The sequence below is a fragment of the Drosophila willistoni genome, chromosome 3R (assembly GCF_018902025.1).
Source record: "Drosophila willistoni isolate 14030-0811.24 chromosome 3R, UCI_dwil_1.1, whole genome shotgun sequence".
NCBI lineage: Eukaryota > Metazoa > Arthropoda > Insecta > Diptera > Drosophilidae > Drosophila > Drosophila willistoni.
The window spans coordinates 5,149,381-5,176,224 of record NC_061086.1 but is presented as its reverse complement, the minus strand read 5'-3'; the positions used below and the strand labels follow the sequence as shown (position 1 = coordinate 5,176,224).

Below are 26,844 nucleotides of genomic sequence, written 5' to 3'. Positions count from 1 at the left end.
AAAGCTTTGCCGCCCCCAAATCCCTCCTCGAAGGCAACCCAGACGAGGAGCAATCTCTCTTGTTCTCCCGTTGCGTCTTGTCTCTAATGCTAATCTAATAACTTTAGCTGTCTAGAATTTATTTGTTTAACAGCAGCGCACAAAATTATGCACAGGGCCCTCACAGCCCTACCGACTCTGGCATCCTTGTATCCTAATCCCAGACGCAAGACGGAGCTCAAGCTAGTCCTGGAGCCGGAAAGACGTTGATGCGCGTCAGGTGTGCGCATTAAAAAGAACTTCCCGCTGTACCTTCAGCATCCATCCTTCCCTACTCCGTCCCGTTTTTGTTACCCCCATTACCTAGTAAATTTCATCTAAAGTTTTAAATAATCGAAAACGACACGAGGCACTTGGCGAAAAATTGAAGCATGTAAAATTTGCATAAATAAGACCTAAATGCAACTTGACGCAACTTGGAAAATGTTGCAGCATATGATGTATTGCGTTAGATAAAGTGGCACGGGACACACTCCTAAAAAGACGGTTAGAATGGGCAATTTAAGGTTTTTCTTTAGTATGGATGAATGTTTGTATTTGGCAAATCGTATTGAACTGATTAAGTTTTTTCGATTCTTTAGTTTTTAATGAAATTTATGAATTTTGATGAAGTCGGTTCAGCATTATTCCCCTTCATTCATGCAACTCCATTTGGCAACGGCAACTCTCAATTGCTGCCCATGTTGGCGTCAAAAATGGGCGTTACGTGCTTGGCACACAAAGGCAACAACAACAACATCCGACTATCTGCTAAAAAATGACAAGTTCTGCCGTTGGTCGTGTTGTCGCTTTCATTTTTTAACAGATACCCTACATTTTGTGTGGTATATATAGGGTATATTTCTTTTGTATATAGGAAAATAACAGATGCAGCTTCAGAGTAAACATTTTTTAGACTTGTTTATCATTTAAAGTAAAGTAAATTTAGCTATCATTTCTTTATATTTCTGTTTGATTTCTTGTTCAATAGAGTAGCAATTTAATCTTAAAGGTCAAAGAATGCAGGGAAATATAAGAAAAACTTCTTCCCTGGCTGACTAACATTTCAAAAATTACCCAATTGAACATTCCGTCTTAAATTATATAGAACAAAACTTTATCTGAACACTTCGAATGAGCAGGTCATTAGTAAGAATCTCATTAGAATCGAATGCTAAAACTAGTTGTGAATTACATTGTTATAAAGAAAGAACAGGAAAATAGCTTACAATTCCAAAGTAATCTTTCAAAATTTTAAATAATTTTTTATAGGATAACCTGCGGTCGACTCTTTGATCTTTTGTATGAAAACTTTTGTTCCATTTTTTTTTTGTTGTCGCTGTCGCCGAGCCAATGCAGGCGCTGCGCTTTTGCATGCAAATAAATCAGAGGCGCCCCATCATATGTCGCATTTGAATGAGCAGACGGGTGAGTGAGAGACGGGTGGTGGGTGTTTCTGGGTTGGTGTGTGTTTGGGGTTCATTCTGAAAAGCTGCAGTGCGCAAAAACATATCTCACACTATTTGTCATGCTTTTAGATACTTTTATTTTAAAATAAATTGCAAACTCTTTGGCTTTCGGTTGGCATATCGCTGCACTCCTCAGCGATATTTTATAATGAAAATCCTTCTCTCCCTCTCTGTGTAAGTGTGTGTGTGTCCCTGTCTATGTGTGTGTCTGTGTGCGTACGCTTTTGTGTTGCAATTGCAGAATTTTCACATTTAGGAGAAAATTTATGGCACAACATTTGGGATTTTCGATAATGGAAAATGCAAGCGTCAATGGTAAAGCAGCCAATACATAAATTTGTTAAATTGACTAATTCTTTATCATCTCGTTTAGACTGTTAAAGGGGTTGGAGATGAATCTTCTGCCTGGCCGGTTAATAAAATTAGCTAAATTTACGTCTATACAAATTGCCATTGGCCATTATTAGCACGAACTGGTCACTGCATCCCTTAGAATTGCGATCCGCCAGCCAGGCAGCCAGTTAGCCCTCTGGAGGGAAAGCCAATCCATTCCAACAACTCGTTTTTGTTTCTCTTTCTTTTTTCGTTCTGTGTTGCCAAGCGTGAAGTAAAGTCCCTTTGTTGGATTTATTATTTTTACAAGATAAATGCAACATTTTACATTGAAATTTACGGGCATGTGGCGTAAAAGCTCCAACAACAACAGCAGCAGCAGCAGCAGCAACGGCAGCAACAACAATGACAAAGTCAAGAGTCGCTGCACAGTGGGTTGAAACAAAGAATTCTTTTCATGTGAACTAGGACATTTTATGAATTGTTTACAACATTTCTTTCTTTTGTATTTTCCACAGTGCGTGTAAAATAAATATCTTTCCAATGACAACAAAGACACTGAGAGAAATAAGTAATTACAAGAGACATATGTATGCTATAAGGTCTCCGAACTTGTGGGGAAGATATTGCCAATTGTTTTCCACACTGTAGCTGCTATTTGGCCATTTTCGATAAAACACATTTAAACAAATGAAAATCCTTTAAACAAGGATAACACAGAGGCAGAGAGTCAGAGAGAGAAAGATAGGTGGACGGGGAAAGACAACCGAGCAGACCAATTCGATGCCGAGTTAACCCCATAACCTCCGATCCCGATGGCCATTTCTTCCTTCCGTCCTCCCACCAACCCCCGTCGAATTCACTTGAGTGTGTAATTGTGTATTTATTTGCGTTATTTGACAAAATATCAACAAGCACAATCAATCCTCAACAGTCAGTAGTCGCACAGTCACAGTCGCCCAGGCAGTCAGGCAGGCAGGGTGTCCATCCCCCAATGCTCTCCATGCTCTGATCCACTCCACCCGCTCTTACCCTTTACTCCTACATATACTGGCATCCAACTGGAAATTGCAAATGCTGCCATATGTCTGCCAGAGTTTGCCAGCAGAGAAATCCATTTAAATTAAAGCTGAGCTGCATTCGAAAAGGCATAAATATCTGTTGTGCGAGAGTGTGTGTGTATGTGTATGTGTGTGTGTGTGTTAGGTGGTGGTTGTTCAAAGGAGGCGAGACATCGGTGGGCGATGGTTTTTGGGTGCGTTTCGAAACTTTCAATTTGAACTGAATTCAAATTTAGTTCGCCATGGAAAAAGAAAAAAAATTTTCTTCTCTTTTCTTCTTTTTCCCTCCAATTTTCTTGCTGTTGTTGCCTCTGAACTTTGGCTCAATTTTCGCACAAATTTACAGACTGCAAGGGCTTCGACTTTGGCTGTGGCATAAATAGGGACTATGTGAGTGTGAGAGACCGTGCGAGGGAGAGGTTGAAGGGAGAAACACACAATTGTATCTTATGCAAATTTACGTAAATTAAACAAAATCTTTGGAAACAGAAAAATAAGTTTCGAATTTATATGCGAAACTTGTGTATCGAAAGTAAAGTTATTAGACTTTGACTCTCGGGCCATAGACACATTCAGGACACATTCCGGGGCCTTGGTCCTGCCAGTAATCGAACAGCAGTTGCTGACACATCGAGTATCCCTATGCATAGCTCTCTCTCTCTCTCCCTCCTTTTGTGTTTGTATGTGTGTGTGTACAATGCGACAAAGACTTATGGTTTCAGAGCTGGAATTAGAAGCTTTCTGCCTGCATTTACAGTGAACTGCATTTGTTATTGCTATTGTTGTTGTTGTTGTTGTTGTTATTGTTGCTGCTGTTGCTAGATGTTGCTGCTGGTACATTTGTCGTCCTTGTTACTGCTGCTGCTGCTGCTGTTGCCTCCCTTCGCAAAAATATATTGCAAATAATTCTCAATATATCGTAAAATGTCTGTTGCTAGTACACAGTAAATATGCAAAGCTCGTTTAGCGGTGAAAACATCTTTACACACACACACACACTCACACACACACACAAATTTAAACCAAAGACTGCTAAGGCATTGGCCTATGAATAAAGTGCAAATTTAGCTTACAATTAGACTAAATTGTTCCTATTTTATATAATATTTTTTACACAAACCCCACAACGCACTTTAACAACTGCAGACAGAATCTAATTATAGGATTATTTTTGTTTATAATTTTATTGTTAAACAATATTTAAGATTTATGAGCATAACTCTTAAGACTTTTGTATTTGTATTGTTGAAGATTTTTATGTTTATTTTTTGATACCTATGGAAAAGTGGAAATTTTTTTAGTTTTTTGTGAGCACTAAAAGGAGTATAGAGAATAGATTATTTTTGACATAAGTTGACATAATTTAAATTTAAGTAATACTTTATTTAAAGTATTTTTCGAAATTTAAACTAAATGAATATATTTTCATATTTTAATAATGTGAAATTTTAGAACACTTTCGATATAAATATGCAGCATTTGTTTAATGAACTCTTGCTTCAACTTTAACCTGTATTCCACCCACACACACACTTACGCACGCACACAAATACATTGACCAAATCTAATGAAACATATGGCAAAAGGAATTGGTATGCTAGGAATACATTTGATGACGATGGGTCGCACACTTTGACAGTTAATTTTGCAATTGTATTTCAATAACAATAAATTTGCACGTACAACATAAACTTGCATTGTGTGTGTGCATATGTATGTGTACGTTTGTTTTGGTGTGGGTTTGGAATCCCTACAACTACAACTACATACATTTGCCCTGCAGCCATGATAGACCCCAACTAACTAAACGCATTTGCTGCATACGCATACAAATAGCGAATCTAATTAAATTTTAGCTGCAGTGTACACACACACACACACACCCCCAACACACACACACACATTATACAACAATGCAACAACAATTGCACTCTCTCTGCATACACATTGATCAATTAACAGACAATATTTTCATTTGCCAATGGGTTAATTTATAAGCAAATCAACGGCGATGCATTAACTCGCCCACTCTGAGGGCACATCCTAGGGGGCAATGGGCGGAAGATGTCCATGTCCATGGCATTTGTGTGGCTCGGTTCCTTCTCAATAAAGGCGAATACGTGCAACCGCAATGGAAAACGGAAACGAGACCGGGCAACCGAACCATATTGTTAATGGTGCAAAATCTGGAGGGCAAACACGCGACAACAATGTGCCGCATGGCCGACAGGTGCTTCTGCTGCTGCTGCTGCTACAATGGCCGACTGTCTGAAAAGGACTCACCCTCGTCCTTACCCCTAAAGCGAGCTCAACAGAGGGAGGATTGCACACACACACACAGACATACTCAGGCACTGCTCTGTTTATCTCCATCTCACTCATTCGCTTGTGCAACTGTTTCATTCCACTTTTTGGAATCAGAATCCTCTGACATTGTTGTTTCTGTCTCTCTGTTGGTTTGTTTGGGTGTGTGCTGGCATTCCCTGCCATTCCATTCCCACTCGAGGAATGCCAAAAGTGCATTGTGGTGTGTGTTTCGGTGTGTGTGTGTGTTTGTCATTGTATTTGGCCTGCAATTGTTTTCAAAGAAGTCTCCGAACCGTGTGCTAAATGTCAAGTTCAAATGCCAAAGTTCTTAAAATAAAACGATGCTCGTTTTCGACTTGTTTTTGGGGAAAGTCTGTGCTTACAATTTAACCCCCTGCCTGCCCCCCTCACACACTCTCCTCGATTTGAGGGGACTGCTTCTATTTTGTTTGTTGTTTTCTGCTGTTCCATTAACTTTATGATCTGTGAATTTGTTGCCAATTTGCAATTATTTTACTCAAAACGTTTAGTTAATTTGGCAATTGCTAAAGTTTCACTACAGCTAAAACGTAATGTTTACCTGTGATTAGCTCTTTAAGAAGTAAATAATTAATGCTAAGCATATTATACTTGAATATCCAGCCACAAATACATTTATTCCCTTTGTCTCTGTGTGTGTTTGAGAGTTTCTCCTATTCTGCTTGGGTGCGCGTGTTAAGCTTCACTTGAATGTGATTTATGTGATCCGTTTCAAATTTATTGCCCCAAGTTTTGTTTGCTTACTACACAGATATGCATACATATATACATAAATACTCACACACTTTACTCCCAGGTGAGTGCTGCAATTGTTGGCAGCAGTTTTTGGCCAAATGACATAGGAATAAAAAACAGGCACATTGCATTCTAAATTGGAAGAGGAAGGTACAGTTTTTTCTGGGTCTAAAAACTAAGCAGATATAGTGTGTAGATTATTCTTAAACTCTTTGCTTAACAAGTTGACACTGATATTTGTATTATCTTAATCGCAAAACATTCTGTGTTTGAGTTGTCAACTTTTAAACATATTACTTAGTTCTAGTTGGCGCCGAACGAACCACCTACTGACCATTTGGTAAAGGCTACGTGTTTAGAATGCCAACTGCTTCTTGGACTTGTCCAGCTCTTGCTAGTCAATGCTGACTAGTGTTTGGACTTAATAAAGTTATGAAATTGTTTAACGTACACGGCGCTTGAAATGTTAAGTGACATTTGCGTGACAGACAGGCGCGTGCATCCGTGAGTCCGTTTTCCTGTGTAGAGGGACGAGCTAGAAGTTGCTCTAGAGATACATTTATCTATGGGGGAAACCTTTTGGAATTCTACTGATCATTCCCAATTAATCAACGATCTTCTGGCCGTATTTTTTTTTTATGTTCACGCCTCGTGCAAATGATTTCAATATGAAGGTCAAGTTATTTGTTTGCGAGGCTCCCACATCGAAACGGTTAACAATTTGTTGTGACATGTGTAAGTGGAAGGCCGGGGGAGAGGGAGCAGCAATAACAACAACAACAACAACAACAACAACTCATTAACCCATGCTGAACTTTGCAGACAGACAGAACGAGGAACATGCAACGACAACATCTGTAAGCCGCTCCAGAAACGAGCAACAAAAAGAGGCAACCAACTGACAGCTACAAAATTGAGTTAGTTAACAGTTTTATACCCAGACGCGAAGATTTTGCGTGCTTATATGTGCGAGGAATGCAAACTCCCAGTCACAGTAACAGACAGACAGACAGACAGACATACAGAGAGATGGAGAGACAAGCTGGCAGGAAGGAGAGGCACAATCCCAAGATGCAACTGAAGACGGTCGTCGTCGTCGTCGTAGTCATCGTTCGTACCGTCAACAGGGTAGATAACACCCAAGATCCAAGTTTTTTTTTAGGTCCGCAACAAAAGCCAGGCCAAAACCAAGTGACACTCACAAAATCTGACAGAGCCAGCAGCGGCAGCAGCACCACAAGCTTCGGATCGCAGCCGTTTTGCTTTATTATAGACTCTTCGAATGCAGGAAGAAGGAGCTCGTGCGCAGGCGCACCAAGTGACATATGAAAACGAAACGAAAATGACAGCGGCAAGTGACACACACGTTGGCAACAGTGGAAGGTAGTGAGTCTGCTGCTGCTGCTGCTGACCATTGTAATTTCATTTGTAATTAGCTGAACGCATTTGCGAGGAGGCACCCGGCTACAACTGGGCAACCGAAAAGACGCGAATTTTTGTCCAGTGTGAGTGTCGCATGGCACAGTGGGTCGCATACGGCTACAAAGTGGAGACAGTGCCAAAAAAAATAATTGTTGTTGTTGTTAGACTGTTTGGTTTGGTTGCTGCGACATTTTGCTGCGCTGTATGCCATATTTTATTTCCATTGCCAAAAGTGTCATGTTACAGAGATTTATGTGCGCTGTCACGACGGATGGACGGACTGACGACGACTACGACGATGTTGCCTTTTGAGCCATGTTGTTGTTGCTCTCACTCACACTCGCACTCACACTCACACTTACTCTTTCACCAAGCAAGTGTGTGTGTGTGTCGCGTTCACGCCCAAAAATTTTGGTCATGTTTTGTATGTTTGTGACGTATGTATACAGTAAAATTTTGTTAAATAAAAAATGCTTGCAACCAATTCAAATGCACACTCAACTCAGAGATAAACTCCAGCTCGAAAATGCCTTCGACTTTGACCAGTTATCAGGTTCAGTTCAGTGATTTATGGCTGGACAATTTCATTGGAAAGCATTCTAACCGCAATTCCTTCTCTCCCTCACACACCCTACTCCATCACCATCTAATGTACCTGTTCTAACGTTACTCTGATATGAGAGAGTTCCACTTTCTTTTTCTTACACTTCATCTGAACCATTTCTACTCTCAGACCTGGGCGCCAGAGGGCACTGTTTGGGTTGCTCAGGTGTCAATACATTCACATGCAGCAGCCGCAAAGGCGGCAATGTCTCCCCAACTCTCCCATGCCTCAGCCCCTATCCCTTTGGCCAGACTCTCAAAGAGCCAACTGACAATGACATATTTGGCTAGCACTTTCATCGCACGTCCATGTTAATATGCTCAAGATTTATTGCCCCTGGGTGACAAAGGAAATGGCATTGGTTCTCAGTTGCTGTTGGTGAGTTGCTGTTGTTGTTGTTGTTCGGGTAAGTCCCTCTTATGTGGGCACCATTTTCTTGTTGCACCAGTGGAAGGTTGCATAATTTTTATGGCCACTCGTTAATAGATTATCAATGGTGATTACACGGTGGTGGGTCTTCCATTTAATTCATGGAAATCGACAGGCAGAAAGTGTTTTGGATGAAACATTCTTGGAAGAAGTAGTTCTTACATACCAAGTAATAAACAATATTAAACCAACTCTTGATCTAGAAAGAACTTAATGAAACAGATTGTTAAAATTTCACTCATTCTGATTCATAAATAATCGAAATTAAGAAAAATTTTTAAATTTAGATTGTTACGAAAAATTAGTTAACGTTTTTATGAGATTATTATCAATATGGATAAGAAATTTGATTTTTTTTTTTCGACTACGGAGAGCTTGGGAACACTTTTTTTATTTTTGAACTGAAGGATATAAAAAAGTCTCATTTAATGCTTTGCTTAAAATAAAGTAATAATTTTTTGGGTCTCTTTAACAAATAAGGATCAATGCAAAGAATTAAAGGGGATTACTGTATATTTTAACTATTATATTGTCTGGCAAAAGCTAATGGCTACAGAACTAAAACCCAAATCAATTAGAATCTCAAGATTCCAACTAAGAACTGTGTTTGATTTCTTCAAATTGAATATTCTCCAATTTAAACCATCTTCATTTCTAGCTATAAATTCCATTATAGTTGCTGAATATCGTATACGGTCAAACTAAATTCCAATTCGAATAAAGGTGAGATTCATTCCACTGCTGAGAGAGGGAGAGCGCACAATAAATTAACACTAAGCAGAGGTAAAGGTGAAAACCGGCTGAGCGAAAAGATGATCGATCACCTCCAAATGTGAGAGAGAGTCTTAAACGAGAGAGTGAGTGTGTGAAAGAGAGAGATCGTTGAGAGAGCGCGCGCATACCTGTGCGATGATCAGGTGACGATGCGATTCTGAATACCTGTATGTTTTTTTGTTTCGTTTTTGTTTTTGTTGGTGGACGAAATGCAGAAACATTTCAAAATGGGTCTACACACAGACAAATGCAAATTGTCTGACAGATTGACTCTCTTCGATGACTGCACCTACACACAAAAATGCCATTTCATTTCTGTGGCAGACATTGCGCTGTGATGACGTATGTATCTACATATACCGAGTGGCTAAACAGCTGATTGCCATGATCATGATGGCCGCCAAAAGCAGGTTTTTGGTACGTTATTAATCATACACCAAAAAATCCAAGAGACACAACAATAAGAAACATGAAAAAGGAAAAGAGAGAGATAGACTGAGAGGGGAGTTGAGATAAAAAGAGAAAGAGAGAGCACGTGGCAGCGGCTTGAAAACTATTTTGGAAACATTTTTGAGACGAAAATTTATGAGCTAAAGCTTAAGGTAAAGTCAAGCCGACGGCAACCAGTCGGGGACATGCACAAAAGTCATTTATTTATATTTTTCCGTTTTTCCGTTTATTTTCTGTGTGTGTGTGTGTTTTTTTTTGCTCCCAACAAACAAATTGACCTAGAAAATCAGCGGCCAGCGGTAGCTGCGATTCGTATCTTTAAGATACACCACCGGAGAACAGCCGCAAAACAACAATGCACAAACTGCCGCACGCACTTCCGTTGCTCTTGGCTTTCGGTTAGCTGGTTTTGAACCCATAAATAATCCGCACTATATTCAACAACATTCTGCTCCCCCCTCACACCGTTCTGCGAGTGAGTGAATGAGTGTCTCTATGTGTGAGTGTTTTTTCATATCTTTCGGGGCAAGTTTTATATGAATTCATACAAGTTTCAAACGATTTGCTGAAAGTTTTTGCAACCTTTTCCCTAGACAGTCGCTTCATTTGCCATCTGAACGTCGAACGGAATCGAGCCTCCGATCTCTAATATACATCCGTTTTGAGTATTGGTCAGGGAACAGAATCAGTTTACCGCCGGCATTTCGCGATGTGCTCACTGTGTTGTGTGTGTGTGTGTGTGTGTGTAAACATTTTGATCTGGAGCAAATTGCTTTTTGGCGGTTAATAAATTTTCAAATTAATTGACTAATTGCATACCTACAGCATCGTGCGGGCCAAAAGCAAAAATCGAACGCCAAAAAAAAAAATACGTAAAAGATACGCAAAAGATACAAGATACAAGGCAGAAGCCGATGAAGGAACCCATGTAAATTCCGCGCTGTTTGATTTCATTGTGATAAGTGAACTTGCCGAGTTGGATGAGTCTCTTTCGATGACTCTCAGTGGATTACCGGCATATGCAATTACGTGTGTATTACCCAGGAATACCCCTCAGTCTAAGTGGCTTTAAATGTCACAATTGCCAGTTGTCGGTTGTCGGTTGTGCATAAAACAAATGTCTCTGGGTTACAATTGTTTTTGACTTTTCCGATTGGAGGAGGTGTGTCTCCGAGTCTCTGTGTTGTGGCTGCGATTGCTGCCTGCAAGCTCTTAGCAAACAATTTGCAGCACCAAGACCATTCATTAACAGACGCAAACAAATGCAACAAAATGCATGTTCTACTAGAGAAGACACATGGAGGCGGTCATCATACGTTGTCCAAATGACCCATCAGTTGGTCAGTTCTTACATATAATTACCGAATCATCAGTGATTCAGAGTTACCTCAAATGTGATGGAATTGTGCAATTTGAAATGAAAATTGCCACTGTCAGTTAATGGAACAGAATGACAGAGTTTGATGTTTGTTTAGATAAAAGAACACATATTAGAAGTGTAGATAGAACACTAAGCAATGAATGGTTTAAATTAAGTTAAGTTTAAGTTAATATCAAACTGAAAACTTACATAAACTTATTCTAAACTTACTCGCTTGAAGACAAGTCTAAAGATGTGGCTTAATATCCATGTTTAACTATTATGTGAAAAATCTATATTTAATTCCAGCAATTGTGAAGAGTGTGTGTGTGTGTGTGTGTGTGTCCTGGTAACTTTCCCTTCATTTTGTGCTCTTCATAAATGTTCCAAGTGTTAATGTTCATTGCAGCAATGAAGCCAAAATTACTAATTCATTAATTGAAACCTTCTGGTCCAACTTTCCTATTCCCCCCCCATTTTGCCTAGAGACAAACCCTAAGGTCCAGACTCAAATGTCCATTACCAACTCCTTCCACCTTCTTCTTTATCCTGCCCACATTCTCTGATGGTCAGCCTCCCCACATGCCTAGATCTATCCACATACACACACACACACACATGCTGTGCTGTGTGAATGCCAACGGTAAAAACGAAAGTGCCGTGTGACATTTTATGAACTGCTGTTTCAGTCCGAGTCCGAGTCCGAGGACTGAACAACACACTTACGTACACTTGCCGAACTACAAAATGCTCCCCAGTTAATAATTTCGAAGTGTGTAAAATCAAATTGTGGCACGTTGCGTTGCGATTGTGTTTGTGTGTATCTCACAGATACTTTTCCCCAGTTTTACGATGATGATGAGGATGATGTGAATGCTGATAGGCTGGTGATGACGATGATGACGATTTACTTGTCAGACATAAACTGGCCTTGACTCTATGTGGAATTAATTTACTTGCAGTTCGAATCCCATTCAATCAATGGCCAAAGTCTGGCTTTGAGCTGAGAATCGTTATAATTTATGTAGAAGCGTGCCGCATCTCCTTTCCTGCCCTGCCCCATCGCACCCAATTTTTCGTCTGCCCTTATCGTTGCCGTGGCATATGTGAAATTTTTGCACTTTGGTCGCATTTACACTTTTGCAAATTCTTCTTGGTTGTTGTTTTTTGCCATTTTATTTTAGCTTGTTTCCTGTCGCTGTTGTTGCGCTTTTTCCTTTTTTTTTGGGTCAGACAGACATTTGTCCGTATTGCAGGTGCTGTCGTTTGTTTGTCTGGCCAATTCTTTCTTTTTCTGTTCTTTTTTTTGTTCTCTGTATGAATATGAATTATGGAAATTGCACAACAGCAACACCAGCAAGGATATGACAAGGACAACGGCCGCCTAGGACAACGACATAGACCAACGACCAACGAAAATCGAGTCAATGTATTCTCTCCATTGAATTTAGCATATTTGTTTAATGTTTTATTACATTTGTGATACATTTACTCTTGTGGGAAAAAAATGGACCACTGACCAACTTCCAGAGTAGGGTAATGACCTCCTTGAACAGTTTACATGTTGTAATTGTTAATCCTCTCATGAATTTAATTGAAAAGAAAATTATGGAAAATCCATAAAAGAAGGTAAACTGTAAATTGGAAAATTATGCAAAAGAATTGATCGACCCCTTCTTCTACCCACACACACATATATACAATTGGCACGCCTCCGTCACATTTGCCCAGCCACTTGTCCCGTCCTGACATTTACATTTAATGCTTGCAAATTTAACAAATAATATTCAATTAACAATTTGAATATGAATTTATTACAGGGGCAAGCCGACGGCGTCCGTTCAGAGGCCGGACCCGTGCGTCCAAAGTGGTAACAAGTTCGACATCGACATATGTGTGTGTGTGGCAGAGGAGAGGAGGGTGTGCAAGAGAGATAGAATGAGTGTGCTTGGATGGGTGGAGAGGGTGGGAGACGTTTGGGTAGGGACGCAGTTGTTTGGAGTAACGAGTTGGCCAAGTGGTCGACTTGTTTACCCTGCCAGTGGCAACAGCCAAGACAAGACGAAAAAAAAAACAAAATAAAACACAGAAACAAAACAAAAAAAAAACCAACACAAAAGTTATATGAAAAAGGTGGGAAAATGCAAGCATTGTTAGCCTTTTGTACAGCGACAACAGAAAACGAGGCAGAAAGGTAACGAAGCATGCAACATTGCCGACTGCGAACGATGTTGCTGCCGTTGGTGTAGTTGCTGCTGCTGCTGCTGGTGCTGCTGTTGACGGAAGCCACGCAGGAAGCACAAGGAGCACAATTCCTGGCGACCGCACATTTCAATAATTATTAACTGCAACATGCAACATGGCAATGGCCACCACCAAGTACGTGCTACGTGCAACGAGCAATGAGCAACATGCAGCATACAGCAGTAGCTGTATCAGTAGGGTAGAATCCAGCACAGTAGCCCACGGAACCTGCAATTATCAAAAACTTGTCCAAATTGACATTTTTTTCCCTCCCCCATTCCATCTCTGGGTTGCGTTTTGCATGGTCGCAGTCCAACACGATGGCACGTTTTGGATTTTGAAATGCAAACACGACATTTAATTCTATTTAGCCAGCAATTTAATTATCTCTTTCTCTCACTTCTCGCGAACTGCGCGCAGGGCGCGGACAAAGTGTCACATTCAATGTCAGCAATGTATGACATGGCCATTTCATTGGCTGATGCAAGGGCTTCAGATAGTTTAGCAATCTGTGTTCTATACCATTTCAGAAGTGTTGTTCAAGAACCAAAGGACAAAGTATAAACAACAGCAAGAAGTGATAAAGCAGGTTGAAAGCATAAACGCCAAATTATATGAAAACATTCTAGAAATGCTATAAATTGAAAGCCTTTCATCAAGTATTGAAATAAATTTAATGCACACATTTTGTATAATAAACAAGAAATTCCTATAAAAATTATAAATTATTTGTCCAGGTCAATTGTTTATTTGAGTCCTAAAATAATGAAAATTTGTGCATGCTTTATGGCAATGTTAATGAAAATAATGACGTATTTGATTATTTATTAGAAACATTGCATAATATTTGATTATTTATTGCTAACCGAACACAAAGCGATTGATGAAGAAAAATGTGTATAACTAAAATGTTACTGATTGATTAAACTAATTTTTGTAAGACTTGAAGCAAAATCTTTAGATTACATTGCTTGGCGGAAAAGCACTTAGGTGCCGCCTACCATCAACACGACTGGAGAGGATGAAACTATCATCAACCAAGCAGCAGCTAATTCTAATCTCAATCCGAAAAGTAGAAGCTCTCCGCAGTAGCACCTACTTGGCATGAGGGCTTATCAGCAACGTCAGCCAACTCTCATCTATCTTATCTACGTGCACTTAATTGCCCAAGTGCCAAAAGTGATGCCCACCCAAAAGGCAGATCGCCGCAGCGAGCCGCAGTTGAAGCCGGTTGCCACTCGCGGAGCTCCTTGCCACAGTATTTCGGCATCGTTTGCCCACTTGTTGAGCCTGTGCCAATATTTTGCTACCGATTTGCACAAGATTATCAATTGTATATAAATAATAAGCAGGCATCGGCCACAGTCTCTGGGTGGCAGCTCCGACCCTAGCAATGTCTGCAATTTTGCGCCTCAATGCATTGCCCGCAATGTATGTAATTTGAGTGCCCCACAACGAGCTCCAGAGCGAACAGCAGAGTCCCCCCTTGTCTCGCTCTTGCTCCCTCTCCCTCTCTCTGTTTCTTTGCGTGTGTAATTGGATTTTAAGAAGTAGCTGCTTGACTCTGCTGATCGATCCTCAAGTGGGAGGAGGAGAGGGACGGAAGGAGATTCAAGGCGGACGCTGATTGATAACCTCGCATCAAAAGGTCCCAAACAACATGCTGAAATAAACGCCTTTAAATCGCTTCGGGCTTTGATGTTTGTATGCCAAAGGCAAGCCACAGCTACTAAATAACGAATAAAATTAAATCTTTACTTTGATGTACCGAATTTACTACACGCTTCCAACTACTATCACACACCTTAACCAGATCCTGTAGATGTAATGAACGTATTGCGACTTTTCCAATACACAGAGAGTAGTGAGGAAGTGTATACAGAAAGCCAGCTCGATCAGCAGTAGAAAACAAATACCGATAGTCAGACTCTCTGTCTTTCTCTTTCTTCCTTTTTCAGTTAGTCGGGAGTCTTGTGTGCGTGTGGGGCTGGCCAACTGCGTTTGCTAAGCGAATCGAATTGCCTTAGTTAATATTAATTGCCACACTTGCGTGCATCAGTCTAGTTGCAGGCTAATCGCAGGCTTCTAACCATGGGACATTGTATCAATCATTTCCACACGCCCACAAAATGTAAATCATTTTCCATTTCTTCTTGCTTCTGTGCCACAACGCCTTAATGTATGCTAAAGTAAACTTAAACCCAACACCACTTCTAATTAATAACTGACCAAATCATACTAAGTGTTAGTAGTAGAAGAATGGAGCCTACTCGCTGGTTACTTTAAGTTCCTTTGTTTCGCAAATATAAATAAATAAATAAAAATAAAAGTGGAAATTTTTCTTACCCATGTCTGTTGATATGCCGCCGTATTGTGTTAAATCAGATCTTATCTTACCTGAAAATGCAATGGAAAAAGAGAGTAAAGAAAAACGTTAAAATTTGTTTCAAAAACATGTTTTTAATATGCTCTGCATGCGAAGAGGGGGACAGAGGGAAATCATAATGTGGGAATATAGGTTCTTTAATGTGTGTAGGTAAATAATAATTCAATTGATTTTATTATTGTTGTTGCTGTTGTTGTTTGCTTTGATGCAAGTTTACCTAATCAGACTTTATTTATCCATAAAACTATTATATAGTTTTGACTTTGATATATTCACCAATTCCTCACAAGTTTCTTAGCAATTTTATTGGGTATTCAAAAAAACTTTACAACAATTTGTCATTCCCCTTTTGAAAATGAATCTCGTACGAGGATTATGCAAATCGTTGCCGTTATGGGGTGGTAATCTTTCATTTTTTGTGTAGTCAGTCAACGAGGTTTTGCTTAAACACTCTAAGCCAACTAACTAATCCTAATTTCTGGCAACCAAGTAGCCCCAAATGTATCTCCCACCCAAGTGGACGTTTTCTCTGTGTTTGTGTCTCTAACTGGCTTGGTCTTTGTCTCGTTTTCACAATATTTTAGCGCCATTTGTTTGTTTATGCCGTGAAAGTGCAAAATGTAAACAATCAAAATGCCAACGCTCCTTCAGCATACCAAGCGGGGGGCGTGGGTGGGGGGCGTCACCAGCTTGCAGCAGAAACACCAAAATAAAAGTAACACACAAAAAAAAAAAAAAACACAACAACAACAAAACAGCAAAAAGAACAACAACAAAAAGGTAAAAGTATAAAAATATGATTTAATGGCAGCGATAAAACACGTGTGTATTTAAATATGCGCGCCTGGCGCCTGAGTAAACGTAATTTCCAGTAGAAGAGCGTTCGCACACACCAACACACACACCCATACACACCCATAGACAGACAAAAAGAAACAACAAAGAAAATATTAAATTAAAAAGAAAAAAGAAAAGAAAAACAACTATGCAGATGGTTGAGAAAAAAAATGTAACATCAAGAGGTGGGGGGGAAAAATGGGCGCCAACTAAAATAAACGAAAAAACTCCAATTAAATGATTTGACTAGCGGATACCCTATAACCCCTTGATGTCAATTGTACTAGTACTAAATTCATTATCTTTTTTGCAGGAATATTTTGCTGTCATCTGGGAATCTACTTGAATCTATTTGCTTCGAATTTCCTAAAATACTCAAACATTGGATTTGTATGTGGAAGAAATTGGGCTAAGGTCTTCACCTCAGATCAGGGTAGAATAGGGTAGAATGCCAATGGCTCCCATGGTTTCCTTCAAGTGACTTTACTTCAATTCATTTCTTGCTAAACTAAGAAGCGGTATAACCCTTTTTAGCCCACACGATTACAGGGTACAAAAAGTGACAAACGTAGAGTTTTTTCTTTTGTTGGTTTGCCGTTTTTCTTTTGTTTCGTTTCATTTTTAATGTTTTTTATTTTGCAGCAGCAACAAAATTATGAAAGTTGTACAAATAGCAAAGAACGAGCAGGGAGAAACTGAAAAACGGAACACGATGGCAGCAGCAGCAGCCACTTTAGACAAATTCAAACAAATGGCTGGTCGTCGAGATCATCGCAGAGCTCTTCTATCTCCCTCTCTCTCTCTCTGTGTCTCTCTCTCTCTGTGTCTCTCTGGTGGTGTAAGGAACTGAAAGTGTTTACATGCGACGCGCCTTATAAAAATTAAACATTTAGTTTGCGGTCTGGTACCCAGACTCTGTCTCACCCCATCGACAACTGCCATCTGCCCTGCCAGCCAGGAGACGAAGAACCCGTTGCTCTGGGTGGCCAAGTGGGTTCCGGGTGCGTTTTCACACCTTTTGGCCCTCTTATTTGATGTGCGTCGAGGTGGAGGCGGTCATTAAAATGATTTTTATGACTCTCTAAAGCGGCGCACGCTTCAGATTAGTTGCCAGGCAACTCGTTGCCGCATAAATGAGCCCAGGCATTGGTCTCTCAGCTTGAGAGAGATAGAAAGAGAGAGAGAGTCTCGAAACTAGACTGATTCGCTTCATTTGTTTGCACTTTGGCTGCTGCAACGTCTTTGCTTTTATTGCCCCATCAAAGGCGCTGATATAAATCTTAATTGCCGACCCAAATAAATAGACGCCAAGCGAATGGCAGTGCAACAGCAGAATCGGCAGCCAGCAACCAGCATCAAAAATTGATTCATACTAGCTAGAAGGTTATCTTTCAAAAGCAAATATCATTAATCCAGTGTCTGCTAAGTCCCTGTCAACCTTCACCTGAGGACCAATGGGAGCAATGGCCCTGAAAGTTCCATCACTGACTCAATATATTCAAGATTCTCGACTAATCGGTACCTTAAATTGGTCTACACTTCTGATGAGACGAGGAAAAGGAACTATAAGAACTTTAACTTGTAGATCTCTACTTCTTTCTTATGACTTACTTATATGCATTTGATGTTGCATGGCTGCTGCTGCTGCTACTGCTGCTGCTGTTGTTGCCACTTCACTTTCGTTTGGGGAAAACTCGTTAGCTATTTAGCATAAACACTTTCCAGCCATGCGACAAGTTTGACCAGCAGCGACAACTGATAAGAACTACAACAAGGCAAGTTGCAACCAAAGAAGTCATTAGGGAAACATTAAATTGACATTAATGTGGCAAGAGGCAAAAGTCAAGCGGTGGGGGGGTGGCGTCTTGGAATTTGAGAGTATACTGACTTGACCCCCCTCGTATAGGTCAATGGACGACAGTAAATCAAAATAGTAATCTATAAATTATGGCGAATGTTTATGTCTTCGTAGAGGTAGTATAGGCAAATCGATTCCAACTCGGAACCGGTATATGTATATATAGTCGAACGTAACAGTTACCCACTTTGGCAGAGGACATCGTAAATCACAGAAATATGGCAGCGATGGCTACTGCAAAAGGAAGAGCCAACAATCAAATGCAACGAAAATAGGACGAAGTGGCAACTGCTTGTAAATGGGTTATAAAATAAAATATCTTTGGCTCGTTGTTTTTGTGGAATCTCATGAAAAATGTATCAAAATGTATTTGGTTACCATCTGCCATGGCTAATCCATGACTATGTCTAGTTCCTGTGGTAGTCTCTAGCCTCAAGGTAGTCGCTGAACAATTGTGAACCCATAAATCTATGTCTCTTTAGTTTTCAAGATTTTTATCTTAATTGAAACTCATTATAATATGCGTTTCCTACCAACTCTAGCATACAAAAAGAGAAGAAAATAACGCAACTTGTGTTACAACCAAACAAAAAAAAAAAAAACAAGAGGAAAAAAACAGCACACACAAACACACTCACAGGTCTCACCGATTGCTGTTGGCCCATTCATGGAGCGATGGGTTTTGGGCCCCCTCTCTCTCCCCCAACTAAAAACATATTAAACTGGAACTCAAATAGCAACCGCAGTGATCGAGATCGTGATCGTGGGTAGCTTTGGCACTTGGAGCAGGGCAATAGCCGGTGCCGGAGATCAGATCGCAATCAGCACCCACCGTTCGGTCCCAATACCAATCCCGGCCAGAGCCCACCACCAATGAATTATTAATAATAAATAAATCATTATTAAAATCAAAATAATACGCAAATATGCATAATATAAGAAAAAACACACACACTCACACAGAAATACACAGATGATGGCCGTATCCAAATCGGAGGCCAAAATCGAGATCGAGCTCCAGTTTGAATCTACTCTTGCTCTGCCCCACTGTTCATCTGTGTGTGTGTGTGTGTGTGTATCTATGTGTGCTTCTTTTCATGTTTACGCCACTTTCTCATATATACACACAAGTGGTTATAATGAATGATTTGTTGTTTTATAATAAACACGACGAGCGGCGGCCACGACGCCAACATCTCTTGGCCATCGTCGTCGGCGTCGTCGTCGTCATCATCGAAGCGGCTATGACGTAGCCAGAGCTGAGACAGAGACTCCAGGTTACCGCTGGCCACTACATCTATAGTTTACCCCCCTAGCTCTGCTCTTGTGATTCCCCTTCCACCAACTCTCACTCATTCTGAGTCTCAACTTAACTTGCCCCTTTTTCGTATGGCGCGTTTTCCTTGCATTTCGTTCTGAACATGTATTTGTTTGCAGTGCGTGTGTGTGTGTTAGTGAGCTGTGTGTGTGTGTGTGTGTGCGCGTTGTGGCAGGGTCGTGTTGTTGTTTTTATTAGGTATCAAAAACACCTTAAAACATGATTTTGCAACTGCCAAACAACAAAGACTGTGCACAGTGGAATCAGAATTCAAGTGAGGAATATTAAGAAATTTTAGAGTATAAATTTAAATTTATTTATCTATTTTCAAATTTTTATTCTAATCTGATGCACTGTGAAACGAAAGAACAAAATTTCAGCTTTAGTCCTAGAAGGCCTCAAATAAATTTGAATTAACGATTAAAGTTAAAAGAAAAGTAAAAGGAAACTACTTACAAATTTGTCCTATGTTATTTTTCCTAAGATTTTACATAAAATATGAATCCAAAACATTATCTTTGTATGTCATATTTAATTTAATTATGCATTATTATGCATATATTTATTAAAGATAAATCTACCAAAATATATGGATTTGTGAAAATAAAGTAAATTTATGAAATCGTTTATAGAGGACAAACCAAGTTACCTAGAACCTCAACATTAATTTAGGTAAATATTTATACTCGTATTAACTAAAATATCAATCATTTTTGTACTGTCCTCATTCGAATTGAACGAGTTAAAATGAGCTTGTATTACCTTTAATTTCAAATCGAACTAATAGTCTTATCAACTGTTTTCCATATTGACAAATCAAATTGAACTTATTTGTTAGTTTTAAATGGTCATGTGATTATATTTCCAGAATAGTTTGACTAAAAATCCATTTAAGATGTTAATGAAGTTTCAGACTAGCTTAGGAATGTTTCCAAAGTTTATTTATTTTTAAACTTACGAAAATATATTTTCAATTCATCAAACCAAAACTTTCTTCAAATATATTTTAATTTCTCTTTACAGTAGACTTTCCTGGTACAATGTGACCTTCAATACGGAATGCACTCCATCAATAATATGAACATTTTGCCCATTGTAGTTAGCCAAAAAAATATAAAATGTGCTCCCCAACTTGCAGTCTGTTGGGCCTTGTGTCTGGGCCACTTTGTGTTGTCGTCGTCCAACATGGAGCTGGGCCAGTTGTTGGACGGACTGAGGACCGCCAAGGTGCTTATTAAATTCCTTATTTAAAAATACATTAAAAAATGCAAGAAGCTGCCCAAAAAAAAGCAACTAAAAAGGGAAGACCAGCAAAAAGTAAAGGCCAAACGATAGCCCAAAAGGCAATCATCAAGGGATGCACAGGGGAGTAAAGTTTCCCATTCGCATCTGCTTTTGGCCGCATCCGCTGATTTGTTTTTGGTTTTTGATTTTGCATTTTGCTTTTGAGCAGAAAATAAAAATGATTAAAAGCGCGCGTTGAAATGTTTTCCTCTATGCATTGCCACTTGCCATTTATGATAATGCTGGCTCTTTCCGCTCCTGTTTGTTGTGGGGCAGGCACTTGTGGCCTATTAATCGATGTGCTGCAAAAACTGTTGCATGACATGCCAAGCAGCAGCAGCAACCAACAAATGCATAGATGCCTGCATAGATGCAGGCATTTCCAGGCACTTATGATAATCCATAAATATACATAATGACGAAACCCGTAGATTAACCTTGATTTTAGCTCAACGTGCCTTTGGCTTTTGTACGTGCGAACCACAATGACCATTGGACTGCATCTAATTGTCCTTTTACCTGCTAACGGACATCGAGATCCCCGTTAATTCGGCACAGCAAGATATTCGGTCTCTCTTTTATGAGAAATATGAATTATGATGGTTACAAAACGTGTCAATTGCTAGATTCTCAAGGTCATTTTTTGGCAAAAAAAGAAGAAGATTCTGCTGTGTATATTCCTTTACTGCTCTTCCTTTTGGATTTTTGTGATTTCGATCTTCGTGGCATATAACAAGCCAACAGAAAAATTAGTTAAAACAAATTTGGACCCCTTGGTCGAGTCAAAAAGTTAAACTCGGACTCACATGGCGAACCACGGCCCAGGCTGAGGCAAATAAAGCAAAATTTGCGAATTTATGTTGAAATTTATCGATAATGACTTAAAAGCCTTCAGGACAATGATTTAATGCTCCACCATATTCACACATACACAAACATATCAACATATCAACATCAACCTCAACCGGGAGACCGAAATGGAGATGGAGATCGACACGGAGACGGAGAAGGAGACGGAGACCAACGCCAACACCAACAGCAATACCAGATTCAGTCCCAGCCCCAGACCCCAAACCTGGTTGAAGTAGGCTTTCAAATCTTAAACCATGTTTAGATACGATAACCATTGAATTTTTTGTTTTATTAATTCTTTTTTTTTTTGCTTTTATTCTACTGAAAATGATCGATGATCGCTGGAAGTGTGCGGCGATTTATTTATGACTTGATTTGAGTTTTTGTTTTGTGTGTTTATTTGTTTGATCTCTAATCAAATGCTTAAAGCAAAGAGCGCTTAAAATAAAATTATTCTCACAAGCAAAGATAACAATTTAAGCTATGCAAATAAATCAGAAAAGCAAACTTTAGAATTTCAATTTGATATCTTTGATCTATAGTGACTTCCTTCCCTTAGTATGGCAACATATCGTTTTGTCTAACCCACCACGCTGAATATCGTATGATGTATAGCGTATCTTGGTCTGATTGGAATGAAGGTAAACCAAACATCTTAAGATTTGCAGGTAAGAAAAGGTAAATATCCTATCAGACACATCTGCCAATTGGCTTTAGTTATGGGAAACTTTTATTTCACAGCAATCAGATAATGCTGCCGAGCATTGAGTAAGAGCACCCTGTATAACACTTTCGGCTATGGACGTGGACAATTCATCATATGGACATGACTTTCGCAAAGGTTTTATAAATTTTCATTACGATCATCTTGGTTATATCAGAGTCAATCGATTGAGCCACAGCCAGAGCCAGAGTGCGTATAAAAAGCAACTTACATACAAAGGCATATGGCCAATGTCGATCACAAGGGTCTGAGCCAATTTTCAGAAACCTGTCGCCGGCAAGGGCTAACTTGCTCGCTCTTGTATTTAGTTCAACTTTAATTGTTTTTTAACCAGCTCCTTGGGATAGTGTTGGGTGCCAAAGTTGTAATTACCGATAGCCCAGTGAAATTTTGATTGATTTTCACCCTCGGTCAGAGATGTGTGGAGAGGGGGGACCCTTTGGCCATTCACTGAAAATGCAAAATGCGCAATTTATGTTGGACCCGCTGACCACCTACATAAAGGCGATCATAAATTTTGACCAACTTTCTGACATTGTCAGGCAAGGCAAGGCAAGGCAAGGCGAGAGTCTCGAATGAAATTGTAATACGGATTTCGCTAAACTCTTTGGAACTTCTCGAGCAGCTCAAGCAGCGCACACTTAAAGAAAGGGCTGAAACTTAGTTTTGGAACCTACTGAAACATAATTACATAATGGCGTAGTTAACTGTAATAAGCGAGTCTTGTGCTCAACCGCCCGACGCGCTCACAGTGTGTGTCCTGGAAAAGGATTTTTCGTTTGCCCTTTTTCTCAGCTCTTTCAGCCGCATGCCATAATTTACGTCTCGCATTCTCGTTTGCTCGACTCTGGCTCCGGTTCGGGCTCTCTTGTTGCACAAATTGCAGCGCACTTTGGTTGCTGCAACAATTACTGACAACGTCGCTGTGTTGCCGAGCATTATTAAAACTAAAGGTGACAAAAATTAGTAAACAAAGTGTTGAAAATTATGAGCCAGTGAGCTGGAGTGCTGGAAGGTGTGTGTGAGTCCGCCGCCGACGACAGACCAGACCAGGCAAAGAAAATGAAGTGAAAAGAAAAGCAAAGGAACGTTGCGAAGCGAAGCGAATCCCGCAGGTGCAAGGGCAAAAGTGGCAGAGAGAGGAAGAAGGGAATAAGAGTGGGAATTGGAATGAGAATGGGTTAACTTGCTACGAGCTACTGTGGTTCTGACCGTGCTCATGAGTCTTCCTTAAACTAAGTGTGGGTAAGCTCATGCTCAGGCTGATTAAATCGAATGAGCAGCGCTTAAATTGCTGGGGAAACTAATAAACTATATTGCTAAATGATTGATTGGAACGATCAACTGGTTGGTGTTGCTTTCAGAATTAGCTTAATTGAAAAAAGTTAACGTAAGTGCTGGTAGTGGGAAAATTCCACGAATTATGAAATTTTTATTTTTAAAAATTTTCTATTTTATTTTCATTTATACTAAAACTTGTGGAATGTAAAAACACTGGAAAAACTGATTTGTTGGTTTTTTAAATATAATTTTCTACAGAATTAAATGGAAAATTATTAATTAAATTGTTGCAAATTTTTTGTTTCATTAAACATAAATTTTTGAGAAACTAAATATTTTAATCACTGTAAATATCTAATTGTCTATTATTTTCTTAAATCAATTTAAAACAATTTTTAAATCAAACAAATTGTTTTCTTTTGAAACTAAAATTAAAATAAAGAGAACTTTGCACAAAAAGATTTGTGTGATGTTATTTAATAATGCAGAATGGAAATATAGATTTTTTTATGATATATATACTTCAAACAACTTGATCTAAGAAAACTATGAGTTATAATTAACTTTTGCAAAGACTTTAAAATATAAGTTTAATCTGATTCTAATGACAATTAAATCGTTTCTTTGTTTGAATTAAATTTATAGCGACTCATCGGTTTAAAGTCTTTATTTGTTCAAGGTGTCATCCACTTGTCTATGTGGATGACAATTCAGGCGGAACAGCTGGAGAAACATGTGCAATCACACCACCAACAGCACCACCAACATCATTGACAACAACAAGAATAGCAACAACAACAGCAATGGACAATTTAATTGTCATATTGGATTTGTTTGTTTTTGATATCTAATGTAGTGTATGTTATGAGGAACTGGCACTCAGTGGACACTCACTTTTGGTTGGATCGTCTGGACACTCACCTGCGATAGCCATCCAGGGGTAGAATGTGTGATTGCTGGCCTGGTGTAAACTGCTGGCAGCCGCTGTCTGTGCCGCAGCAGCGCCCGAGATGGTGCAATTGGCATTCCAGGCCGTGCCCGCTCCGGAGCCGACTCCCACGCCGGTGGCACCACTCTGGCCACCACCGCCGCCGCCGCCCACGCCGCCGGCACTGACGTTGCCACCGGCACTGCTGCCGCGATGGCTGACCGGGCTGCCGCCCGATGTGTCCAAGTAGCCGACGCGTGAATCTGGAGTGCAGGCGGATGGGCGCACGGGCATGCCGCCCGCTGCATTGTTCTGTCCGTTGGCTGTGTTGCCGCCGTTTGAGCCATTGGAGGCATTGCCACCAGCACCACCCCCGCCACCGCCGCCGCCTGTGCCCCCGCCGCCACCGCCATTGTTGCCGCCCGTGTTCCAAATGTCCTTGTAGCCATTGACGGAGTCCGCCTTGATGTTCAGGCAGTCCTGTTTGTAGGCGCTGGCTCCGTCGCCATAGATCTTATTGCAGGCGGCCGTGATACTCGCATCGTAGGGTGAGTCTTGTGTCGTGCGCTGCAGATGGTGATTGGCATACGGCGACATGCCCAGCGAGAGTGGGAATCCTCTGTAGGCGGCCGCCGCTGCACTGGCTGTCTGATCGTGATGGCCACCCGTGCCCATGGCCATGCCCGTGGCTTGATGCGGATGGCCATAGAAGCCGGAGGCCTGTTCGAAATATGAGTTCATGTTGCTGCTGGCGGTGAGAATTTTGGCGGCTGCTGCTTGTGGCAGCTGTAGATATCGATATCGATGTAGATAGTCTTAAGTTCACTGGGATCGGTTTGGATTTCTGCTAGTCTTAGGGTTCGCTTATTAGTAATTAATTATCTCGATTCAATTTCGTATTGCATTTCACTTCACTTTGCTGTCGCAGTTGGTATTATTTATTGCACACTCCACCAGAAAGTTCTTCTTTCTACGTACATATATATTTGAATTATTTCTCACAATAGTTTCGTATACTTTATGTTTTGGGAATTTTGGTTTCGGGTTAACTTAGAATTGAAGTTTAGTTTGCCAATTGCACTAGCCACTTGTCTTGACTTGATTCATTGCCCGCATTTGTTGGCGGTTCTCATTTGATTTTGTATTTCGGTTAAACTATCAGCAAAAAGCCCGTAAACTGGCAATTGCCTTTACGATAATGATTATTTGATTGTTATTATAATTATTATTATTATTATTGTTATTATTATTATTATTATTTAAATGGCTTTATGGGTTTGGTTAGCCGCTGACCGAACGACGACCGACGAGCGATGGCGACAAGCGCGCGTTAGCCAACAAACTGTGTGAGACTGTTCGACTCTAAAAATATTTTCAAAAATTCAATTTTCGAAAAAAATCAAAATTGTCGATTCTGATTTAGTTGCAAGTGCACATAGATGCATATGCATAAGCCGCGTGGGATATTCACTTTAGAGACTGATAGAGCGAGAGAGAGAGTGGCCACTCTGAATAGTAAAAGACACATTCACATTCACGAATATTACTCGCGTGCTGGCCGGGCCATCAAACTTGAAGCGAACAATGCCAATAACAATAATGCCGCTGATAATGTGGATAATAAAACAAAGCGCGCGCCTGTTATCCAAGCCGTTGCCATCGAACGAATGGTGCCAGCAAATCGCCGTTGGTTGTGTTTTGACTGAGCCTCAACTAAACTGAACGTTTGTCGGTTGTCGTTGTTGCCGCTGCTGCTGCTGCTGGTATAGCTCCCCCGATACGATACGATACGATAGGGAAGCAGCAGGGAGGCAGGGTATGAGGCAGCAGCCAAAACAGAGAGTCCAAAACGACCGAATGAATGAGCCAAAAAACTGAAACAGAATGAGATAGAGTCAGGCAGCAGTCAGTTTTTTGCTCTCACCACTGATAAGGGCCACTCGAACCATTTGCCTGACTTTTCTCTCTCTCTCTCTCTCTCTCATTCACTCACTCAAACTCTGTTTCTCATTCACTCTCTCTGTGGAAAATTAACTCGAAGCGTTCATTTTGTATGACTCAAAAAGTAACTCGAACATGTTTGAGAGCCGTGTATTAGGGTGGGTGTCTCTCTTTTTCTCTGTCTTTACAT

At 40.2% G+C, this 26,844-nt stretch overlaps 1 protein-coding gene across 3 annotated transcripts in view; it reads right to left on the bottom strand.

Moving 5' to 3' along the window:
• Positions 1–26,416, bottom strand: part of LOC6651232 (homeotic protein ultrabithorax) — a 91,201-nt gene extending 64,785 nt beyond the window's left edge. Inside the window, exons 1-2 of one of the 3 annotated variants that reach the window (XM_015176925.3) lie at positions 24,680–26,416; positions 15,592–15,642 (exon numbers count right to left, since the gene is read on the bottom strand). In XM_015176925.3, coding sequence (XP_015032411.1) covers positions 15,592–15,642; positions 24,680–25,454 — 826 coding nt within the window. In that variant the 5' untranslated portion in view covers positions 25,455–26,416. The remainder of the gene's footprint in view (positions 1–15,591; positions 15,643–24,679) is intronic. The other 2 variants (XM_002072873.4, XM_015176922.3) reach the window with 2 other exon arrangements.
• Between the last annotated feature and the right edge of the window lie 428 nt (positions 26,417–26,844).